Source organism: Thermobia domestica, chromosome 1, assembly GCF_964235325.1.
Source record: "Thermobia domestica chromosome 1, izTheDome1.hap1.1, whole genome shotgun sequence".
NCBI lineage: Eukaryota > Metazoa > Arthropoda > Insecta > Zygentoma > Lepismatidae > Thermobia > Thermobia domestica.
This window is the reverse complement of record NC_137454.1, coordinates 163,253,121-163,274,685: the sequence shown is the minus strand read 5'-3', so window position 1 is coordinate 163,274,685 and position 21,565 is coordinate 163,253,121. Positions and strand designations below refer to the sequence as shown.

General features: G+C 36.4%; 1 protein-coding gene across 1 annotated transcript in view; it reads right to left on the bottom strand.

Moving 5' to 3' along the window:
- Positions 1-396: 396 nt before the first annotated feature.
- LOC145690513 (NFX1-type zinc finger-containing protein 1-like) overlaps positions 397-21,565 on the bottom strand; it is a 176,187-nt gene continuing 155,018 nt past the window's right edge. The window contains exons 11-12 of the mRNA XM_081765469.1: positions 9,662-11,179; positions 397-8,669 (exon numbers count right to left, since the gene is read on the bottom strand). Of these exons, the coding sequence (XP_081621595.1) occupies positions 10,449-11,179 (731 nt within the window). The 3' untranslated portion in view covers positions 397-8,669; positions 9,662-10,448. The remainder of the gene's footprint in view (positions 8,670-9,661; positions 11,180-21,565) is intronic.

Genomic DNA, 21,565 nt, shown 5'->3' with positions numbered 1-21,565 from the left:
CGTGTTTTATATATTTTTTCAGCTTTCACTGTTAGCCCACATAACCCACAAAGTACATCACTACGTGATATGAAAAAATGGCTGGAAAAAAAAATGTGATACCACCACACCGAAATTAGGTAGGAACACTAATTACACTTTATGCTGCAAAACGAAAGTTTCAATTCACAAACCTGTTATCGTGGGAGCTGTCACATTGACTAAATAGTTCATGAGAGGCCATTTGTAAACTCAATGTATTCTGTACTCATATAAACAATTGAAATTAAGAAACAATAGCAAGTGAGTAACGATTCTTTAAATAAAATATTTGGTCGTGTGTAATGTTTTTGCAATTTCCTCTAATTTTTATTATATAGTCAAGTTAAATTTTCGTACGGAAAAAAATACACAAAATATGCTGGAAAATAATTTATTTGTCAAAAAATTCACTTAATCTTATTAGCTGTCATGCACAGATAAAAGTCAGATTCGCCTTTTAGGCAGAATGCTAATTTCCATCTGGCCTAATTCTCATTACACCTAATGATCTCATCAAGGAGGAAATACCTCCTATACAAGCCTAGCCCATCTCACACTTATTTATGTATAAGTAGATAAGTGATACACATAGTGATGGACATATTGACCCGAAAAAAATCAGGTACAATTGCAAGACCCAATTCCAACGAGAAGCAAAAGAGACAGTCATAGAATCATAGTCACGAATATACACACATTTTGATGCACACAAGCAAATAATACATTGTATAAAACAATCGTTATTTATGCACGTATCCTTATCTACATACAATAATTAAATTGTTGTACAACAGTATTTAATATAAAGTGCTATATTATATGACAAACCAAATCAGTATGTTTTGATATGTACTTATAAGAATTGAATACCTCCAAAATTCCAGGTTTGTGCAATTGCTTCCCCTTGTTCTCCCACCTCCATTGCAGGTGGCCATAATGACAATTACTATGAGTAACTATTCCATATAGATACTTTTATTTTAAATAACTACAACATAAATTATTTTAAATCCACAAGAAATCACATACATTAAAGAAAACCTATAAACATATTAATTATTTGCCAAAATGAACAACTAAGTCGTGACTAAAAATGGATATCTATCATAAACACACAACCCTTCAGGAAAAAAAGACAGCCATAGTCAACCTTTTGTCAAGAACACATACTGTGACATCACAAATTTATGAAAGAACACAGGGGCTTATTTCTAATATTAGTCATACTTGTCTGATGTCTTTCCGTTTCGTCTAATGCTTTGCTAACTCATTCACATAGAAATTACATTCCGCATCACATTTCTCGTGAATTCATATTTGAAATATTTCTCATTTCGTCAAAGTATCTTATATAAAGGAGGAAATATTCTCTACATATTAGATCTTAGTGTTTCTATACGTACAGCATACTTACGCATAAATGAAACGGGCTTGTTAACTAAAAGCAAACATCCCAATTACAAGAACCATCTATTGAATCATAGTGGTAAGCAGTAGTATTAAAAGTGGAAAAGACCGAATGACAAAATTAACATGTTAAATGATAGCTTCGTTCGAAGCTAGGAAATTGGTTTGTTTCCTTAACATCGATGCTATCCTAAACTATATGCAAATGTCTGATTAAGAGGTACTCAGTTTATAGAAGTGAATGTATTATAATTATTTTTGAATAATTTCTCTTTCGGTGGCAATTTAATCAGTGTGTGAGAAACCCGACTTGTCCAAAAAATTGATCTTCCTTTTATGATTTAAATAGCATCTGGGAGGGAAAATCTTGAAATGTTAAGAGAGATTAGACTTGTGCGGTGTATAGAAAGTGTATATAATGGGTACTGAAATATGAAAAACCAAGAGAAAGCCGACTAATTCAGGATATGAAAAGTTTTCTTCATTGTACTGAAAATAGAGTTTTATGGACAAGCTTGATTTCTCAAACGACTGACTCAATTATAATGCAATAGATTTTCTGTCTTTGCAAATGATTTTTTTTTAAAATTGAAATGTAAATGTAGTGAATTACAGTAAACCTTGTATTTTTAAGGGACTAATTGGAACAAAAGGGTGTCGGTAAAATCAGACGTCCGTTAATTCGCGTATTGTATTATGAACAATATTTAAAATAAGATTTTACACTTGAAATTGTGCTGCGTAAATGTACACTATCATATATATATATATATATATATATATATATATATATATATATATATAAGGTCAGTATTATTGTATTAGGACGGCCGCACATTGACCAGAGGACAGAGCAGCCGTGCCGAGGTACGGCATTGTGAGAATTGTAGCAAAGCTTCGTACTGCACATTCCCTCGAGCGTATGCTACTCAAAAGCCTCTCTAAGGTCGTAACTGACATACATGGTTAATACACTCAGGCATCTTTCTCCGTATCCTTATCTGCTTCCCCCTGCCTCGGTTCGGCTGTCCTGCCTCGGGTGAATATGTGGCCAGCCTTATAAGTGTGGAAAACTCCCAAGCTTCAATTACTTTGCTGTTGAATATTGTTTCTTAATCACTGCCGTACTGCAGTTAATAATCACGAACCACTGCCGTATTAAATCACATCCATTGCAGTTTCATTTAGTTTTTCTTTTTAGTCTGGGTACAGTTTTGCCACAACAGTTTCTTTCTACCAGCTACGTTTTGCTACATTAGTCAAATTCTATCCGTTATATTGGAAGTGCATTGATTAGAGGTCAGTTAAATCTAAGGATTTACCTTACATCCAAAATAAATACATTACAGAAGCTTAATTCTCGAACGAGCCAGTCACGTAGTTTCAAGGTGCTGATTAGCTTTGTCTCCAGTTCATTTTTTTTTTCAAGATGTTACAAAAATCAGACATTTTTAGTAGCAATAGCTCTGAGCAACTTTCTAGCACGTATAAAATATTACTCAGTAGATTTAACCTATTATGTCATGATTGATTCGATGACGTTTTCTTTTTCAGTGAGGAATATACCATTTATAGACAACACAAACTAATTTACTAGGCACAATACGTACAGACTGGATGGGAGGTCATTTTTTCATTTTAAATGGTCATAGTTCTGTTAATTTTTATTGAATTCTCAAGATTATTGTTACTCTAGGTTTCCTGGGAAACCAGGAGCACAACAGCAGTGGAATCTAGCTTGAATGAGTAAGTAATTAACGAAGATAGCAGAGAAACTGATATTGCAGGATCGTGCTAAGATACCTTCTCGTTTTGAAATATGGAAATCTGTAGTCCTTGTGCAGCGATGATGGCGAAGTGTTCACGTACTTCATGCTACACTTCGTCCTAACACGATCAGAAATTGTCATACAAAATCAATGAAAACCGGGTTTGTAGCAGATGGAAGAAGTGGACATTTCCCGGGACGGTGGATGGGCAGGAGAGGACCACACGAATGGCCTGCCAGAAGTTCTGACTTCATCATGTGACTTTTTAGTGGAGGGGTGAGATTGTACCAGTGACAAAGTCTACCTGACAAAACCACGCAATTCGGAAGAATTTTTAAAAAATGAAATGAAATCTTTTGAGTTTCACGTCCCACGGTTATGCCGGTTAGGCTAAAGGAGACAGTGATTATGAGAAATTAATGAAATGGTGGACCAGGGACCCCAAGCACCGGAGGTGAACGCTCTACCACTGAGCCACCGCGTCCCGGAAGGATTGGAAGACCATATCAATCTTGTGTTGAGAATATTTCCTAGAATTTCGTTTACACACACACTCTCGCTAGATGTCACTGGCATTGTACTCCTGCTCTGTCAAGGAACCTAAAATAATATAAAACAATAATTTCGAAAATCCATTAAAATATTGACAGAACACTGCCATTGAAACATATTGATTTTCCATTGCAGTTCAACATAAACGACAGATATGTTTATGTAACTTTAACTTACCACATACATAGGCATATTAAAGTTGTAACTTATTGTATTAAATAATTAATTTTCTTATGCAAATTTCAATTGTTAATACAATAAACCAAAACTTCAGCATACTCAAGAAGCTTCTTTGGTATATCTGCATTAAGGCATCTGCTGTTTACAGTGTCTTCAAGAAAGAAAGAAAGACAAAAATTTGATAATTACAATGTGTATAACAGTGCTTTTTTTTTTTTTTTTTTTTTTTTTTTTAAGAATTCGCTACTGGGTATCCAGGCACAAAATGGCCCTTGACACACGTGGCAAAATTCAAACGCGCAGATTTTTTAAAGTGCATTTTTTGTATAATGTATACTCTTGAAATAATGACATACAAAATTACGTATTTCTCAGACTTCTAAACATTTCATTTCCGATTCAACACATCGCCATCAATACAGGAGTGGACATTTTCTATTTTACATTTTGGCTCAAATCCGCCATCAGGCCAGTACTTAAAGATAAAACAGTACAGTGCTATCATAGCTGGATATTTTCCTTCATTTATTTATTTTTATATCCATATTTTCAAGTTGGACATAGACAGGATAAGAACAAAGAAACTCTACTGGTACAGATGGATAGGATACAAAACGCACGATCAGAGTTTCTTCCAGACATGTTTTTGAGGGGCACTGCCCTCCCGAAGCTCTGAGAGTGCTTTCCCGACGAGACCAAAATAATATATTTATAATATAATAATAAATAGAACAGTAATAATATGTGCCCCTCCGAATACTAAGTGTGCCCCCCGGAACATTATTTATGAAGGAAGTCTGCACACAGTACAAGACAGAAACTACTCAACAAGGATATAACAATACGTGAACTTGACTAAATATTTCCCTAACGAAATCATTTTATGTGTATACGTATGTACTCAATACTAAATATTACTACCAATACTTTATTTTTTAAGAAACGATGTAATCAACAATTTATCTTTATGGTTTAAATCTTATCAACGGTTTAAATCATAGCATGTAAGCCTTTTTGTTAGTGGTTCCACTTCTGCTATAATTTTTACACTTTAAATCTCAATCTGTTTCACATTGTTTGATTTTCTGTCCTGTTTTAAAGCGTGTTAGTCCACTTGTACTGGTTAATTTCTAGTATTATTTTCACACTTCAAATTTTAACCTATCCCATATTATTTGGTTTCTTACCTGTATTAAAGCATTTTAGGCTACTTGTTAATGGTTATACTTTTGTTATTATTTTCACACTTTAAAGCTGAACCTGTTTCACACTGTTTGGTTTCTCACGTGCTTTAAAGTGTGTTATCCCAGTTGTTATTAGTTACACTCCTGCTATTATTTTCACATTCTACATCCGAATGTGTTTTGCATTGTTTGGTTTCTCACATGTTTAGAATATAATTACGTAAGTTTCTCACCTAGTTACCATAGGTTTGAGGGAGCCGTTAATATCACTAGCAGTCTTAGCACCTGTATTACTTGTTACGGTAACTGATACATGATCTACTATCACCGAATAAAGGGCACTGACTGATAGCACATCACAACAGAGGCATATATGATATAAATATGTTGATTTGAATATGACAGCTTATTCAATTCTGAAAAACTTCTTTACAACTTCCTCCTTTTAAAGATACCACTATCAAGCCTGCTCTCCCGTCTGTCCTTTTGCTTCAAGAACTCTGCTACAGCAAGTATTGGGTTTGCAGTACCCGTTCCATTTAGCGATATTACAAGTCGATCGTTAGTAGTGTTTTCACTTAACAAGCGATGAATACTTCTAAATTGGTTATAGTGTGAAACAGCTCGTTCAACTGACATTGCAAGTAAGGCAGCAAGAAGTCTCTGCAACATTCCAGAGTAGACTGGTAATAGTCTCTTCAGTCTCACAGAATATTTCATTCCTGCATCAGCACTATCCACTAGTAATGACTTCTTCAATTTCTGCCAGCTGTCGCATGCATTTGAGGCAAAAGTCTGTACTTCTTTTTTTCCAAATATTGCTTCTACTAACGGGCAAGCAGCATTTATCATCGACTGTGCTGAAGATGCGAACAAGGTAGTCTGAATGGAGCTGAGAATGCCGTCATCTTCACCATTTATCATCGATTGCGATGAAGATGCGGACAAAGTAGTCTGAATGGAGCTGAAAATGTCATCTTCTATGTTCAGTGGAACGCCAAGGAAGTTTAAGTAAGATTGAATTATTTCTCTTCAAACAGCTTCCAGTTTCTGTTCCGACGAGCCATATGCATATTATGAGTTGTACGGCACTGTCGCCTATGTTCGTCGTCATCCACGTTGTTGCTAATTACATAGTCCTCCTTTTCACCGGGAAAGGGGTTTCTCCAATAAATTTAATTGCTTAATGTTGCATCCTTTGTTATAAGAACATCAGGCAGTAGGTGATCAGACCGTTGAAGAATTTTCTGCATCTACTTTAAGATACTGGTGATGTCACACATGAGAACTGTTGGCTTAAACTGCATCGAATTGTCAGCCCACGCGTCTAACATTTCTTTGGCAGCAGCCTGATCCTTCTTCTCCCCTTCCCTGACAATTGCCTCCCAAACTATCTTGCATCCAGGTAAGTTGTGGAGTATGGCGGCGATCGAGTATGCAAGTGTTCAGCAAATCGTACCTCGAAGTAGGAGGGAAAAGTATGGAAATTAGGCATTGTTCTGTGCAGCATTTTTTGTTTTTATTTTCGATATTCTGAAATACGTTGCAGCACATTTCAAACTTGAGAGCCAATGTGTCATTTCAGGGACACAGTCCATCATGTTCTCTATTGCAAGATCGGATCTGTTGCAAACATACCAAACAGTAAGGATGTCGTGTTCCACGTAATTTCTTACAAGTTGCCATAATTGTCCGTCCTTCCTTGCGTTCGCAGATTCACCATCTGTAGTTAGCTCTGTTGCAACTGGAATTTCTCAATAGTATTTATTACACAGTGCAACAAACCTTGTGCATCGCACTCATCAGAGTCGACAACAGATTAAAATAATAATAATATTAACAGAAAAATCATTACCTGAGACGTATCTTGCAGAAACAAATTTATTGCCTCTCTGCTGGCGGTCACAGCTGTCATCTACTTGTAAGCAATTGCAAATCGCACTCTTCAGTTTTTCACACAACTTTTCTTTTTCTAACTTTGAAATTATTACCATCGTCTCTTGATATACTATAGGATCTCTGTAATGAAGATCAGAAACTGCATACCTTATAGATGACAGATGGCAATCCTGACTTTGACTTCACGAAGCTGTATTATTAATTCGGTGTGAGAGATTATTAGTAGAAGGTCATCGGTGACACCACTCTAAATCAGCAACTCTTTCTTGCTCTACATCTCGCCGTTTTCGATCGGTTAGAAACACAACTGGCTATTATCGCAACGCAAAGTGTTCCCCAAAAGTGTAGAAGTTCTATTTACAATATTGTATCAGACATAATAGGTCTTAAATGGTAACGAACCGAAACAGTGTTGTAAGCTAAAGATAAGTAAAAATTCCATTTCATGAAAATTAAATATCCAAATAGCAAGTTGTTATTTTCTCTCAGAGACTATTCAAAAGCAGTGGCGTAAGTCTGTCTTCAACATTCGGGGGGACGGGTAAGACCGTTCCCATAATCTTTTTTTTTTTTTTTTTTTTTTTTTTTTTTTTAATCGATGTTCAAAATTTTTATGAAGTTGAAAGTAATGCTGTGGAGGATCAAGGGAGCAGAGCTGTCTTCAACATTGGGAGGCGGGCAGATTTGAAGCTTGTTCTGGGGGGACATGAATTTCATTTCACTTTCTTTTGTGACAATCGGACACAAATCATCATTACCTTTCTTCCCAAAAACCACATTTCCAATAGGATTATTGGTTGGAGAGTCCCCCTCCCCCAGTTCCAAGATGTGAGGGGACGTGTTCTCCTCATCCCCCCGGGATTTGAGCCAGTGTTCAAAAGGTAAGCTAAACGTAATTCCGACCGAGTTTGGCTTCAAGCTTTCTACCTCTTTAGTCTGTTTATTAATTTTCTCTATTTGTGTAGAATGAAAGTGGTAGATAAATGAGTACTCGAAACGAAGGAAAGAGGAATATCTGAAAGTTCAAAAATTAAGCTCTCTCCAATTTTATACTTATCCACAGAATACAGGTTAATACATATAGTCACAAAACCAAAGTATATTGAAGTAATTTTAAATTTACAGTAATTCAAGTAATTTATTTTTCAAATACTTTTCCAGTAATTTAAATATTTATAAAGTGCGCTGTGTATCCAAACTGCTGGGCCTGGGTATCCATTTGGATACAAAAAAAGTAGCTTTAAAATGCCCTGGTGTATAATGAAAAGTATTTAGAGCCATGTGAAATCGAAGCTCTTGGTCCATACTAGCTATACCCAGACCTACGCCGGCTCTCTCTTCACTAAAATTCGTTACATGCATGATACTGTCAAACTAACAATAATAATTTAAAAAAAATTACTGATCTCAACCTAATTTCTTACATTTCCCCACGATCCCTTGCACCGATCACATATTGCATTCGTGCATGTAAATGACAGATTCGTAGGATTCATATTCTTGCTTTCTCTCTTTTTTAAAAATGTCTCCCAGATACCAATTTAATAACGTTATAAAAGATTTCTCAAAACTTAGTTCTGTTCTCTGTGTCATCCATATTGAGTTAGTTCCAATTAACAGATTCGCATTTCTTGAGCGAAAACGTCTACACATATACCTAATTCCAGGCACGTAGCCAAGGGGTGGGTCCGGGGGGTCCGGACCCCCCCCCTTCGGGACCAGAAATAAAAAATAAGGAGGGATGAAACAAAAAGAAACAAGAAATAGGAAGAATCAGCGTTAAAAATAAAGATAAAATATAAAGATAAAAATAAAGCTAAAAATAAAAATAATTTTTTATCATCGCTTCCCTGTAGTATCAAACAGTTATTTCGAAAACAATTTTCTACTGCTCCTTTAACTTGTCATTTGGAACAGACAGTAGTTGACGAAAAAATAAAACAAAAAAGTTGTGTGGAAAGCAAGTCCTGTTAACATTTGATTCAACAGAGAAAGGAACGCAGATATAAATATTTTACAAGGCATTATTGGATAGTACTTTTTTTTTTTTTTTTTTAATAGTTGAGGTCATAATGAAAGGAAAATTGTTACATTTGGATGAACAGAAGAAGGAACGTAGATATTGTAAAATTAAAAAAAAAAATTAAATATTCTTTTATTCAATATTTCTTCATAGTTTGTTACTAAAATAATTACTAACATGCATGGGCGCCGATCCTGGGGGGCCGAGGGAGCCCGGCCCCCCAAAGGTCATGTGGGCCCCTTGTTATATTTATGAATATACAATATATTAGGATAATTTGAATGCAGTTTGTCTTAAAATCCTCATACATGCCTTCTGCATCTGAGTGGACCCCCCCCCAAATTTACAGAGAAATCGGCGCCCTTGCTAAAATGTTCTAATTTTAAAATCTTAACATACCAATATATGTTGCTAGTAAAATAGTTTAAATTGATCAAGCCCCTGGTGTCACAACCACAATATTTCATATCAAACTCCCCCCCCCCCCGCCCATCACGAAATCCTGACTAAACGAACCAATATATGTTACCAGTAAAATAGTTTAGAATAATCGAACTCTGGTGTGATAACCACAGTATTTCATGTCTCGGACCCCCCCTATTACGAAATCCTGGCTACGTGCCTGCCTAATTCTATGGCCTTATTTCTGACGGTTCGAACTGATCATGCACCATAATGATAAGAAAATGATGCACTTGGTTTTCTGTAGTGGATGAATTTGCAGAAATCAGTTATAGATAAAGGCTTACAGGGATCTATCTCTCTCACACAGGACAAAGATAACCAGAATTGATGGAGATTTTTTTTTTAATACTTCGCTGGAAAAACAAATGTGACAGCTATCCGAGAAGTAGAAGAATTAGGGCTTTCTCTCTTAAGGCCATAGCATGCCTTCGTATATGTGAAGTAGTTCAACTTAAGTTTGAAAGAAAAGAAGAAAGACAAAAACGCATTGGAGAATAAAATGTGCCTACTGTAAGTCGGCTAACAAGTCTCTGAATTAGACAATTCGCAGTCGTTTTAAAAAGTTTAACCTGCTTTAAATCTTCTCTGGAGAAATTTTCTTTTCTTTCTTTTTTAAAAATTCTTTCTTAGCGACTGTCAGGAGTTATGAATAATAATTCCATCAAATTACAGGAATTATGAATAATAATTCCATCAAATTACATCTCAATCTTTCGCGATGTTACGAAGATCAGCCAGTCAGCCGGTATTTTGCACTTAATATACATACATAGACTTATAGATTATTCTAGCTGTAGATATTAATACATATTGTTAACTTTATTTTGTTCAACATTTGCCAATATATATTTAATTTACACCAGATATATTTAGTTTACTATTTTAAAACGACCAAGATATCGAGACAATATATACAGTGATGACTTAAGAGGTAAAATGCAAACTTTATCAATCATCATAATGCATTGTAGTACCAGGCCATGCTGTATGAGAACTTCCATCCATTTCAGAAGCAAACCTATTAGTGCGTAAAAGCGTGTGACTTGTACCTCCTATTTCGGCGTTGCATTCATTGCAGCGACCTATTTGTGTAGCACCTCCACATTCTCCAATGTAGTAATAGTGACCGTTAGGACATTTAAACCAATGACCAGGGCGATACTCGTTTACTGACATAGCTTTCACAATCATTCGTCTCTCCTCTTCAGTTATTACGGAAGTCTTAAGCTTTTTCGCGATATCGTTCAGCCATTCAAGGATTTTTGAGTCATTTTCGTACTTATGAATATCAAAGATACGTTTCCTACAGATATCGAACAAACGTTTATCAACTAAAGATAGAGATACAAATCCTGGTTGACATTTTATGCAGTGAAACTGAATCATCCTTTGCAAACGAGTTAATTCTGTCTCAAAATCGTCAACTTCCTGCTCACTGATGCAATGCTTTCGGTTATTCATATTCTCAAGTAGTGCATTTATATGTCCATATACACTCATTCTCAGTTCATGGAGTGATATATTGAATGACTCTTCGACTAAGCCATAAGTAGCTTTCAGGATATTACACCGAATGTAAAGAGATTTAATAGAACTGTGATTATGTGTATTTCCTTTTTTAATAGGACTAAAAAGTTCAATTCTAAGTTCCTCCCTTATCTTGTGCTGCAAAACTGTACCTGTGGAAAGATAAAAATTTAAATTATACCTGAAGAAATACTGTACATTATGAGAATACATTTTAAAGTATACTTAATAATATATATATATATATATATATATATATATATATATATATATATATATATATATATATATATAATATGAAAGTAAGTACCGTTTTAAAAAAATACTAAAACAGGTTTGTTCAAACCAAATTTATTTTTACGTGAAAGAGCACACCGTAAGCTATTTTTCGACATAGTTTACACTAATGTTCAAACAATTGTCATAGCAGATAACCAACTTGTCCAAACCTTCCTCAAAGAAACGTCCAGCCAGTAACGACAACCATAATTCCACAGCGTTTTTTGTTTTGTCGTCACTTCCAAAGCGCTTACCGCCGAGCTCGCGGTTTGAGGAAGGTTTGGACAAGTTGGTCATCTGCTGTGATAAGTGTTTGAGCATTGGTGTAAACTATGTCGAAAAATAGTTTAAGGTGTGCTCTTTCATGTAAAAATAAATTTGGCTTCAACACACATGTTTAGTATTTTTTTTAAACGGTACTTACTTTCCGAGCACGCCTCGTGTATCGGAGACGTGAAAATTAATATTTAAGACGATAAAACTTTTAACTGAAAATTTATCAATATTGATAGATGTAGAACATTAACAAACAAGGTGCGAAACAAATTGCTTAGGTTCTAATTCAATTATTTCAAATGTATTTCTAATAAATGATAATAAGAGGGTATGAATAGCAACAATTCATTTCAGTACAACAGCAGATAAGTTAAAGGTGATGCTAATGGTCAGGAACACTCAGGGCCGCCCACAGGAGGGATGTATGGCGCAAGCTGCGCCATTGAGAAAAATTTGGGGGGGATTTTACTCTACTTTCGAACTAGCAATTTTACTGTCGGAATAGCATTAAAACACGATTTTGAGAAGCTAATTTTCAAAAATTTTTCGGGGTAAGCCCCCGTACCCCCTGCTTCGATACTCGATGGATGAAGTACCGCGCAAGTAGCCGTATGAAAGGAAAGGTTGGTTCGTTTTAAGAGAGAAGGGCCGCCCACAGGAGGGATGAATGGCGCAAGTTGTGCCATCGAGAAAAAAATTGGGGGGAATAAAAAAATTGGGGAAGAATTTTACTCTAATGTCGAATAAGTAATTTTGCTGTCGTCAGAATAACATTGGAACACTATGCGATTGTTTTTTAAATATCGAGAATGAATCCCCCTACCCCCTGCTTAGAAACTCTATGAATGAAGTACTGCGCAAGTTGCTATATGAAAGGATGGCGCCAAGGTCTGGTGAACAACAGTTACAAACACTCAAGGAATCACTTTCAAATTTAGATTTGAAACTTGCCTATGTTGTCTGTTGAAAATTATAAAGTAGTTTGACATAATTGTGAGCTAGTGGTAACCATACTGACAACAGCCAAGTTTCAAATTAAATTTGAAGTGAGCCAGTGAGTGTTTGTAACTGTTGTCCGCCAGAACTTGGCGCCTATTTTTGTGATTTCAATTCTTTTTAAGGCCACTCGTACTTGGCTCTTTTACAGAAATGTTTTTTTGTTGGATATCACTTCTTTTTGTAGGCTAATTTCGAGGATAACATTTTCTTTTGGTATCACACTCAATAACTTGTAACTTGCGTCTTACTTTTCATGTGGGGGCGCGGTGGCTCAGTGGTAGAGCGTTCACCTCTGGTGCTTAGGGTCCCGGGTTCGATCCCAGCCTCCGCCAAGTGAACTTTGTGGTGGACAAACACCGTGCTCGTGGGTTTTCTCGGGGTTCTCCCGTTTCCTCCCACTTTCTTCATTCCACCATTTCACTCATCTCTCATCATCACCGTCTCCTTTAGCCTAACCGGCATAAGGGTGGGACGTAAAACTTAAAGATTTCATTTTTACTTCTCATGTACAAGGTAATTATATCAATATTTTGTAAAGAAAAAAAATAATACTATTAATTGTAAAAAAAGAATACCTGTGCCATACACAGTGTGTAGAAGTTTTTATACCCTTCAATATCCTTATAGAACATATTTAGTATTGTACACTACCAAGACTACTAATAAAAGTAATGCCATTTTTTATAATTACTACTGTCCCTACTACTACTACAAGCATTCTATAATACTAGTACAGGAAATAAAAACAACAACAAAAATAACAATTACTAGTACTATAAAAACTACTGCTACACTGGGCAATTGTTTTTAGAGGACTTGAGATTTGAGGACGGAAGAGATTAAGAGTTTTGGGGGGGAGTGCGCCATCAGCTTTGGGGGGGATGGGCACCCCTGGGAACACTTAGTACTGAAACTAATGTCACATTCTTAAAATCTCTAACACAACAACAAGTTCATTTGTTTCGTGAGTATGGTCGAATATATTCAGATTATCACAACAAGAGAAACAGCTGCAGTTGCAAACACGTCAGATGTCTAGGTTGGCAACAGTCACACGCGACCGTAGTGCCTGGCTGTTGGTCTTGGTCTGTTAGGACCAACTAGACCTACATACTACGCGAAGAGCAGTTGCATGGCAATGAGCAATGAACTGAATAGAGTAATAGTGTAAAATGGCGATCTCTTTGATTTCCAAAGATGATAAATTGTTGGCATTCGGTTTATATAGTGCGAGCGTAACGAAAGGTACAAGTGTGTTGTGTGTGTGTGTGTGTGTCGCGAGGGACAGTGTCCAAGGTAATGACTGTCTAGAAAACTCGGCAAAATCACATCGGCGAAGAGGGAGTGATCGGAAGAAAACTTCTAGTGTCAGATCTCACCGAGCATTAAAACAGATTATCACTCAGAACCGCCGTGTGACTGCGGTCCAAATGCTGGAGGAGCTCAAGCAGCACCTTCCATGGACATACGAGGTCGGGAAACACGCGTGAAATCGCTTATAAGAGACATTAACGCTTTTGCATGACATCAATAGTGCCGCGAACATGCAACAGGGATCATTGATGATTAGAAATATGTGAAGTGGTCGGCTGAGTCAATGTTCACCTTATTTCAAACTACGGTTTGTGTTTGTGTGTGGCGGAAGTCTAAAGAAGCGTATTATCCGTAGTGTCTTTGTCCAACCGTGAAACATTTCTTCGGTTCTGTGATACTGTGGGCGGCAATATTCTGACTCTCACCAGTTGCTTCACTACCTATCGCATTTTAGGGGAAAGGGGCAGTGTGTGAATTAAATAATTTATATTGGGGGGAGGGATAAAATTGGGCCAATAGGACGTATAGTTTGATGGTGAAATAGTTCAAAATTAGACAATAATGCCTTACCCTCCCCCCCCACATAAATATGATATGAATCTGTAATAAATAAGGGATTTATTAATTCAATAAATCTACTGACAATAACTATGTATATAGTAGCTCCTTCGTAGCTAAGCGGTTAGCGTGGAGACCCGGGTTCGATTCCCGGCGGGAGTTCATGTGGTTCGGATTCCACGTTATAAACTCCGTTCGGATTCCACGAACTCAACAACTATGTATATATTGTTTGACATGCACACACTACACCTAACCTTTCTGAATGTGTTTAAATGTTGTACTCACTCTCGTACTCGTAGCTTTCTAAGGTTTATTTACTTAATAATTCGGCCCGAATGGAAGCCATGATGACAAGCATATGTTAATATTTCCGCTCATATCGAAATCTACACACACAGCCTTGCGAAAGAAAACCTATTTCAGTATTGTGAAAACCACTAAAAAACGTATTAACCTATCATACGAGAAATGGATTGTTGCTGGTCCCGATTTCTGGCATCAAGGTCAAATCGAAGGCCAAATATTTAAAAACTCTCAATTTAAATTTCGAGCTTGCTCTTCTATTTCTCGCTAATGCTGAGCTCTCCATTTTATTTATTTATTTTTTTCACATCGATTCCGTGGCAGAGCTCAGGAAATCAACACAATTACTTTACTGATAGGTGCTACGTTATCAAATGAAGTATAAATACTACATTGAACTTTTCCAGACATCATTATTGGCGTGGACAGCAAACTGTACACCGAAAAGAAAGATGGAAAGTGAACAGCCCGCTCCAGTTGAAGTGCTTATACAGACACGGAGAATCAGTCGTATTAGCAAATGCTGAAACAAATCTTGTGCACTTACACAGAGAAAAATCCGTTCTCCGGACAGCGGTATATTGTATAGTCCGCGCAGTCTTGGGAAGTAACGTAACGCAAGTAACGTTTCCTAGTAACGCGTTACATTTTTCCAAAGTAACTGTAACGGTAACGCGTTACAAATTTTTAAGTAACGTACCTAGTTTGCGTTACTTTTTTCACGTTACATTTCGGATGAGTAACTACAATATATATATATATATTTTTTTCGGAAACAAATGTTTCTTTCCTGTAAGTGAATTTCTCAGAATTGAACAATGGAGCATTAACGATGTCATTGACCGACGATTCCTGCACTGTTCGCCTTTTCCCGTTTCGCCTTATGACCTCTAGCAATGAAATTTGCATGTAAAACCTGTTATCACTTTCATCTTAATGTAAGGCGGAACGGGAAATCTCGATGTGCGTTTTCCCGTTTCGCCTTACGAACTTTATGTTGGTAGACTTGCAAATACATTCATAGATACAATTTGATTTGTTTATTTATATAACAAAATATAGTGCCAGTTGGTATTTTTGGAAGATGATGACAGCCTCAGGGAAATCACGTGTAACTGATTGCAAGCACCTGGAAGATTTTGTCTTAGATTTTGACAACTCCAAATCAATACATTCAGTGAGTGAACTACGACTGCTACGACTGCAATGGTACAGGTAGTCTGTTTTACTTTCATTGGTGTTGTTTTTTTATAAAGATAGAGAACGAAAATATTTTATCGTTCGGATATTTGAAATAATACTTTTTCTTAAAAGCTGAAGATGATGGTGAACAAAATTTAAAAGTAAAGTGGTGCCCCGGCGGGAAATATTTATCAACAACTAGGGTGTCATAATTAACGACATTCAGTAAGGGTTTAATATGAATAAACGGTGTTCTGATGAGCAGGCCTACTTTATTGAATGTATGTAATATTAGGGTTCTTTTAGATCAGTTTGCATATCCTAAAGTCCCGTTGATTATAGAGTTTGGAACAACTAGCTTTAAAAAGCGTGTATGGATTTTAGAGTTATTGGCAAGTTTAGATTCACCCCCAGTTCATGTGTTCTCATTTTTTTAGTTGTAATGTAATGTTTCTCTATATTTGATATTTTTAATTTTACATAGCAACATTGTTATTATTATATAATTAGTTTAGCAGAATAATAATAAGCAACCATTTTTTCTAACGCATAGGAATGGGCACGAGTCAAGCTATAACTCGACTCGAATCCAAGTCGAGTTTCGAGTCGAGTCCAAAGTAATATTCTCGAGTCAAGTTCCGAGCCGATTCAGTTTTTGGCGTCGAGTTTCGAGTCGAATCGAGTTTGATAAATGGCTCGCTCGTTTTAACTCGTTTTGAAATCAAGGTCTGATTACACTGGAAATCGAAAGCCATGAGAAATATAAGCTAAGCAGTAATATGAAATACTTTTAGTGTTGCTTACGAGAGGGGACACTGCTCGCATTTCGTCTTATCTCGATAGCGAGATTACAAGAGATTTTTTATAACAAGCTTAGCTCGGTTTGGCTTAACTGAGACGATGGCCCGAGCAGGCTCGTTGGGGTGAACCATCGGCTCGAGCTGGCTTGGTTGGGATGAGCCATCTGCTCGGTTCGTCTCAACTGAGCGAATGGCTCTAAGTCCTAAAAGGCACAAGTCCTAAACGGAGTAAGTCCTAAAAATATAGGCACAAGACCTAAATTTTAGGTCTTGTGCCGTTTAGGATTTGTGCATTTTAGGACTTTTGCCGTTTAGGACTTGTGCCGCGAAATGATTTTTAGGATTTGTGCCGTTTAGGTCTAATGACGTTTAGGGCTTGTGCTGTTTAGGACTTCTGCCGCGTCCCCGTTGGCTCGGCTCACTTCTCGGTTTGGGTCGATAGTGAATGAGCTGTAAGCCGATCTGCTCGAGTCGTTGACAATTCTAAACCCGGGCCGCGCAGTTTTGAAGATATTTAGCCAGTGCCCTATAACTTTTAACAATGTTTGGCTCGAGCCCGAATAGTCAACCTAGACCCTCAATCCAAATTCAGAAGCTTGTGAACAAAGTCCTTGACTCCTAGACCTCACGACTACCGAAGTTGGCAATCAACTACTTTTTTAGTATTCAGATATAAACCGCCTATCGTTCACGTTTATACAGTGTGTTGTTACAATAATAATAATAATAATAATAATAATAATAATAATAATAATAATAATAATAATAATAATACGTTGTAGTAGTAGTAATACCATTGATAATAATTATATTGTCTATGTAAGATACTTGAAGAGAATACTCGAAACTATACGCCAGAATTGGCTCGACTTGACTCGAAACTCGAACGCATACGCGCCTTTGACGCGGGAGACCCCGGTTCGGTTCCTGGCGGGAGCTCATGTGGTTCGGATTCCACGTTAATCAGTAGGTCCACGTCTCATATAGCCTTGCTGCTGAACGAGATGTTGAACTCAACTCATCATCATATAACTCCAATAAAAACAAAGAGTTAAAAGGGTCAACTAAAATACATCTAAATAAAAAGATATAAGAAAACATATCTTGTTCTGCCCACCATCACCACAATAATAATAATAATAATAATAATAATAATAATAATAATAATAATAATAACGGTAGTAATTGTAGTAAGGAAAACTGAAGTAATAAGATTTTTTCACATATTCAAAGTTTCGGACCTAAAAGTAACGCGTTAGTAACGCGTTACTTTCGAAGTAAAGTAACAGTTACTTTTTTGAGACAAGTAACGCTTTAGTAACGCGTTACATTTTTAGAGAAAGTAAAGTAACTTGTAACGCGTTACATTTTTACAAGTAACTTAGCCAACACTGAGTTCGCGGCATAAAATTTGTTACAAAAATTCTAAGTCCAAATGAATAACAAACTCTTGCCCAGTTTTCTTATGCATTCCCGCAATACATGTATCAACCGATTAGTTGCTTCTAGTATTTATTCCAACTCCTCCCCGTCCTCCACCTCTCCTTGTCTAAAGCAGTGTGTGTGACGTAGTACACTCTTTCCATTCAGCTGAAAAAGAAACAGGAATCAAGTTTACAACGTTATAGCTTTAAAACAGTCTTTTCCATTCGTTTGTTCTGAAATATTTTTAAGAGCCTAAATTAAAGGAAAGTCACACAATCTTCCCAGAGCTTCAGAAATATCTTTAGTTTCATTCTTTTCTTTCTTTAAAGAGTGCAAGCTAGTAAGATGCTCCCTAAGAAATCTATGGAAATTGCCAAGAGCTCTAAACTATCTACGGACAGAAACGAGTTTTATTCAATGATTCATTGAATTTCTTTTCAGTAAGTGCAAGCAAATGTTTCAGGGGCGTCATTTGGGCAGGACAGGAGGGTGTAATTCCCCCTCTCTTGAGCTTCATAAATACGTATTTTTTGATCAAATGTATAGTAATACACTAATAAAAAGTGAAAATCTTATGTCGCCGGAGAATCTCCCCCCCCCCCGAATAAAGTCTAAAAGACACTGGTTTTAACAACAAACCTATAGAGCTACGATAGCACATTGCTAAAGAGCTTACATTTGGTTTCAAGAGTCGAAGGTTTGATCTCAAGCCATATGACTTCCTGGGTGACATTGAGGGAGAGAGAGAGAGAGAGAGGGGGATTCAAGTATGGAGACAGAGAGGGATGATTTGTATACACAGATTTAGAATTGGGGAAAAAATGATCGGACAGCATTCGTATTATGACGAAAATTCTGATTTTGTGAAAGATAAGAAGGGAAGTTTTCGAACTGCGAGGATCACATTAGGCAGTTGACGTGGATGGTCCGAGCTTCCAATCAAGACCATTCTTATTGATTATTTTATTTGAGCTACGCTCATACTGTATATTCCACAAGTTCAATTTTGAAGTAATGTAGTCACAGCTAGTTTAATTTGAAATAATTTTCCAATATTATATTTGTTACTAAATTTACATGGCACTCCTCACTGTTTGTAGCCCTGCATAAATGCAAAATTGTTTTAAAAGTATATTTTACTTTCAAGTTTTATTGTTTTTTTAAATTGTCCTTCAACTTTATTTTATAATTATTTTCTATTTCTTAATTATAACATATTTTCTATTTATATTGTATTCTATGTTACACGTTTATTATTTATATTTTATGTCTTACCTTTGAAGAGGAGCTTTTGACAATTAAGAGCAGCAGGGACATACACAGAATGCAGCCCTTTGCAATCAAGAGCTTTTGCCCCCACGAAATCACTTTTTTTTTTTAAATTATATCTAATTTTAGAGATGATGATAGCAGGGGCGGATCCAGGGGAGTGCGTTCGGGAGATCACATCCCCCAGAATAGGGAAATTTTTATACTTTTTATTTTAAAAATAAAACATATCCTAAGTATTTTTCATCTTTGAATTATAAACGTAAATTAAAACCTGAAGTAGATAGGCCTTACTTTCTTAAGAAAGTTAATTCTACAGAAGAGCTCTTTCTCATTTTCTATTTTTTCTTTTCTTTCTTTTCTTTTCTTTTCTTTCTTTCTTTCTTTTTCCTTTTCTTTTTTTGCAATCCACTCCTACCTTGATTTGACTTCGAACGACCGCCCCTCCCAAACAATCATCCTGGATCCGCCCCTGGATGATAGACATTTTAGTAAAATATGCCCTCAATCGCTGAAATAAATTCCTGTCAAGCTTTCGATCGCTGAAATAAATTTCTGTCTACGGCCCTGCAAAACAGTGACGATTTTAAGGAGTGATCAGTTAGTAATGCCTCCCTGGAGCAACGACACTTCCCCAGAAGTCATATCTCCGATAATTCAGAATGTGATTTGTGCATTATCACTTTTCACTCTCAGTGTCTTGAAACGCACCAAAAAGGAACTGTTCTGAAGTATTTACTGGTTCTCCCTATGACCCCATTTCAATATGGCCAACCTTGGACATATACACATCTGAAATATCACCTTTTATGTCAGTGATCCCGAAAACTATCCATTCGACACAAATATAGGATATTTTCGATTCTTTATTCCTGTCACCCTCCCATTGTCAACTCGAAGCCAACCAAGGCTTATTTTGGACTTACGCAGCATCCACAGTGTCACTTTTCATCTTTGCACATGAATTCGACACTAATTTCGTTCGTATTTGACTACTTTTACATGTCACCTTCACCTCTTGGTAGGGATTTTTTCAGTATCTCGCCCCCACAACTATGGAGAAATTTCAACCAACTAAGTATAATTATAAATTATCATCTGAAACACGACAGTACGGGTGATCTTTTTCGCAGAGGAATTCGTGTTTCAATATCAATGTATTGGCTTTTTTTGCTCTGCATGCTGGAGATTGCCAAAGAGCTAAAGTTCATTCTGTACTATTGTGCTATGAATATAGTGGTTTAATTCACTGAATACTCGCTTAGATGATGCTCTCGTCACAGGAAAAGTGAGATACAGTTATAAAAGAAAAACGAAACGAAATATTTAAGTTTTACGTCCCACGTTATGCCGACTATGCTAATGGAGACAGTGATGGTGAGAAACGAATGAAATCGTTTAATGAAGAAAGTGGGAGGAAACGGGAGAAACCCGAGAAAACTCATGCACACGGTGTTTGTCCATAATAAAGTTCATTTGGCGTGAGCTGGCATCGAACCAAGGACCCCATGCACCATAGGTAAAGTTATAAAAGAATAGGCGTCTAAACAAATACGGAACACTACTATCAATGAGAGTTGTATAAGATTAGATTTTTATTTATTTCATTCTAAGTTGAAATTTCAATCAATCTTGATCTTCATTACTGTTCGAAATCCGGACCAACCAGTATTCCTTACTGGGGTAAAGATTAATTGATCGCCAACAGAAATCCAAAATCCTCTGTATAACCCCACGTTCCATTATTCCATATACACAATTAAGAGTCCAGCGTAACCTACCAGTTAATAAGTTCTTTTTCTTCTTCTTCTTATTATTTTTAACACCTCAAAAATATAGGCTCATAATTGAACCACTGATTGGAAAAAGGGAATAAGTACATAAAATATTTTTTCCACTTTTAAGATTTTCTCACCAATTGCAGTGCTACAATACAATATTCTTCTTCTTGTCTTAGAGTTTGTCAATTCTTTTGCTACAATTAATCAGTTATACACGTGTTGAAACAAATACAAATACGCCTCGGGAAGGTTTTTTAGCGTTTCTGAAAACTTAGGTCTGATGTACTTATTCCCTTTTGCTGGAAATAGTTGCTGCAAGGACGTGATAAATCTTTTCGGTAGACTTCAC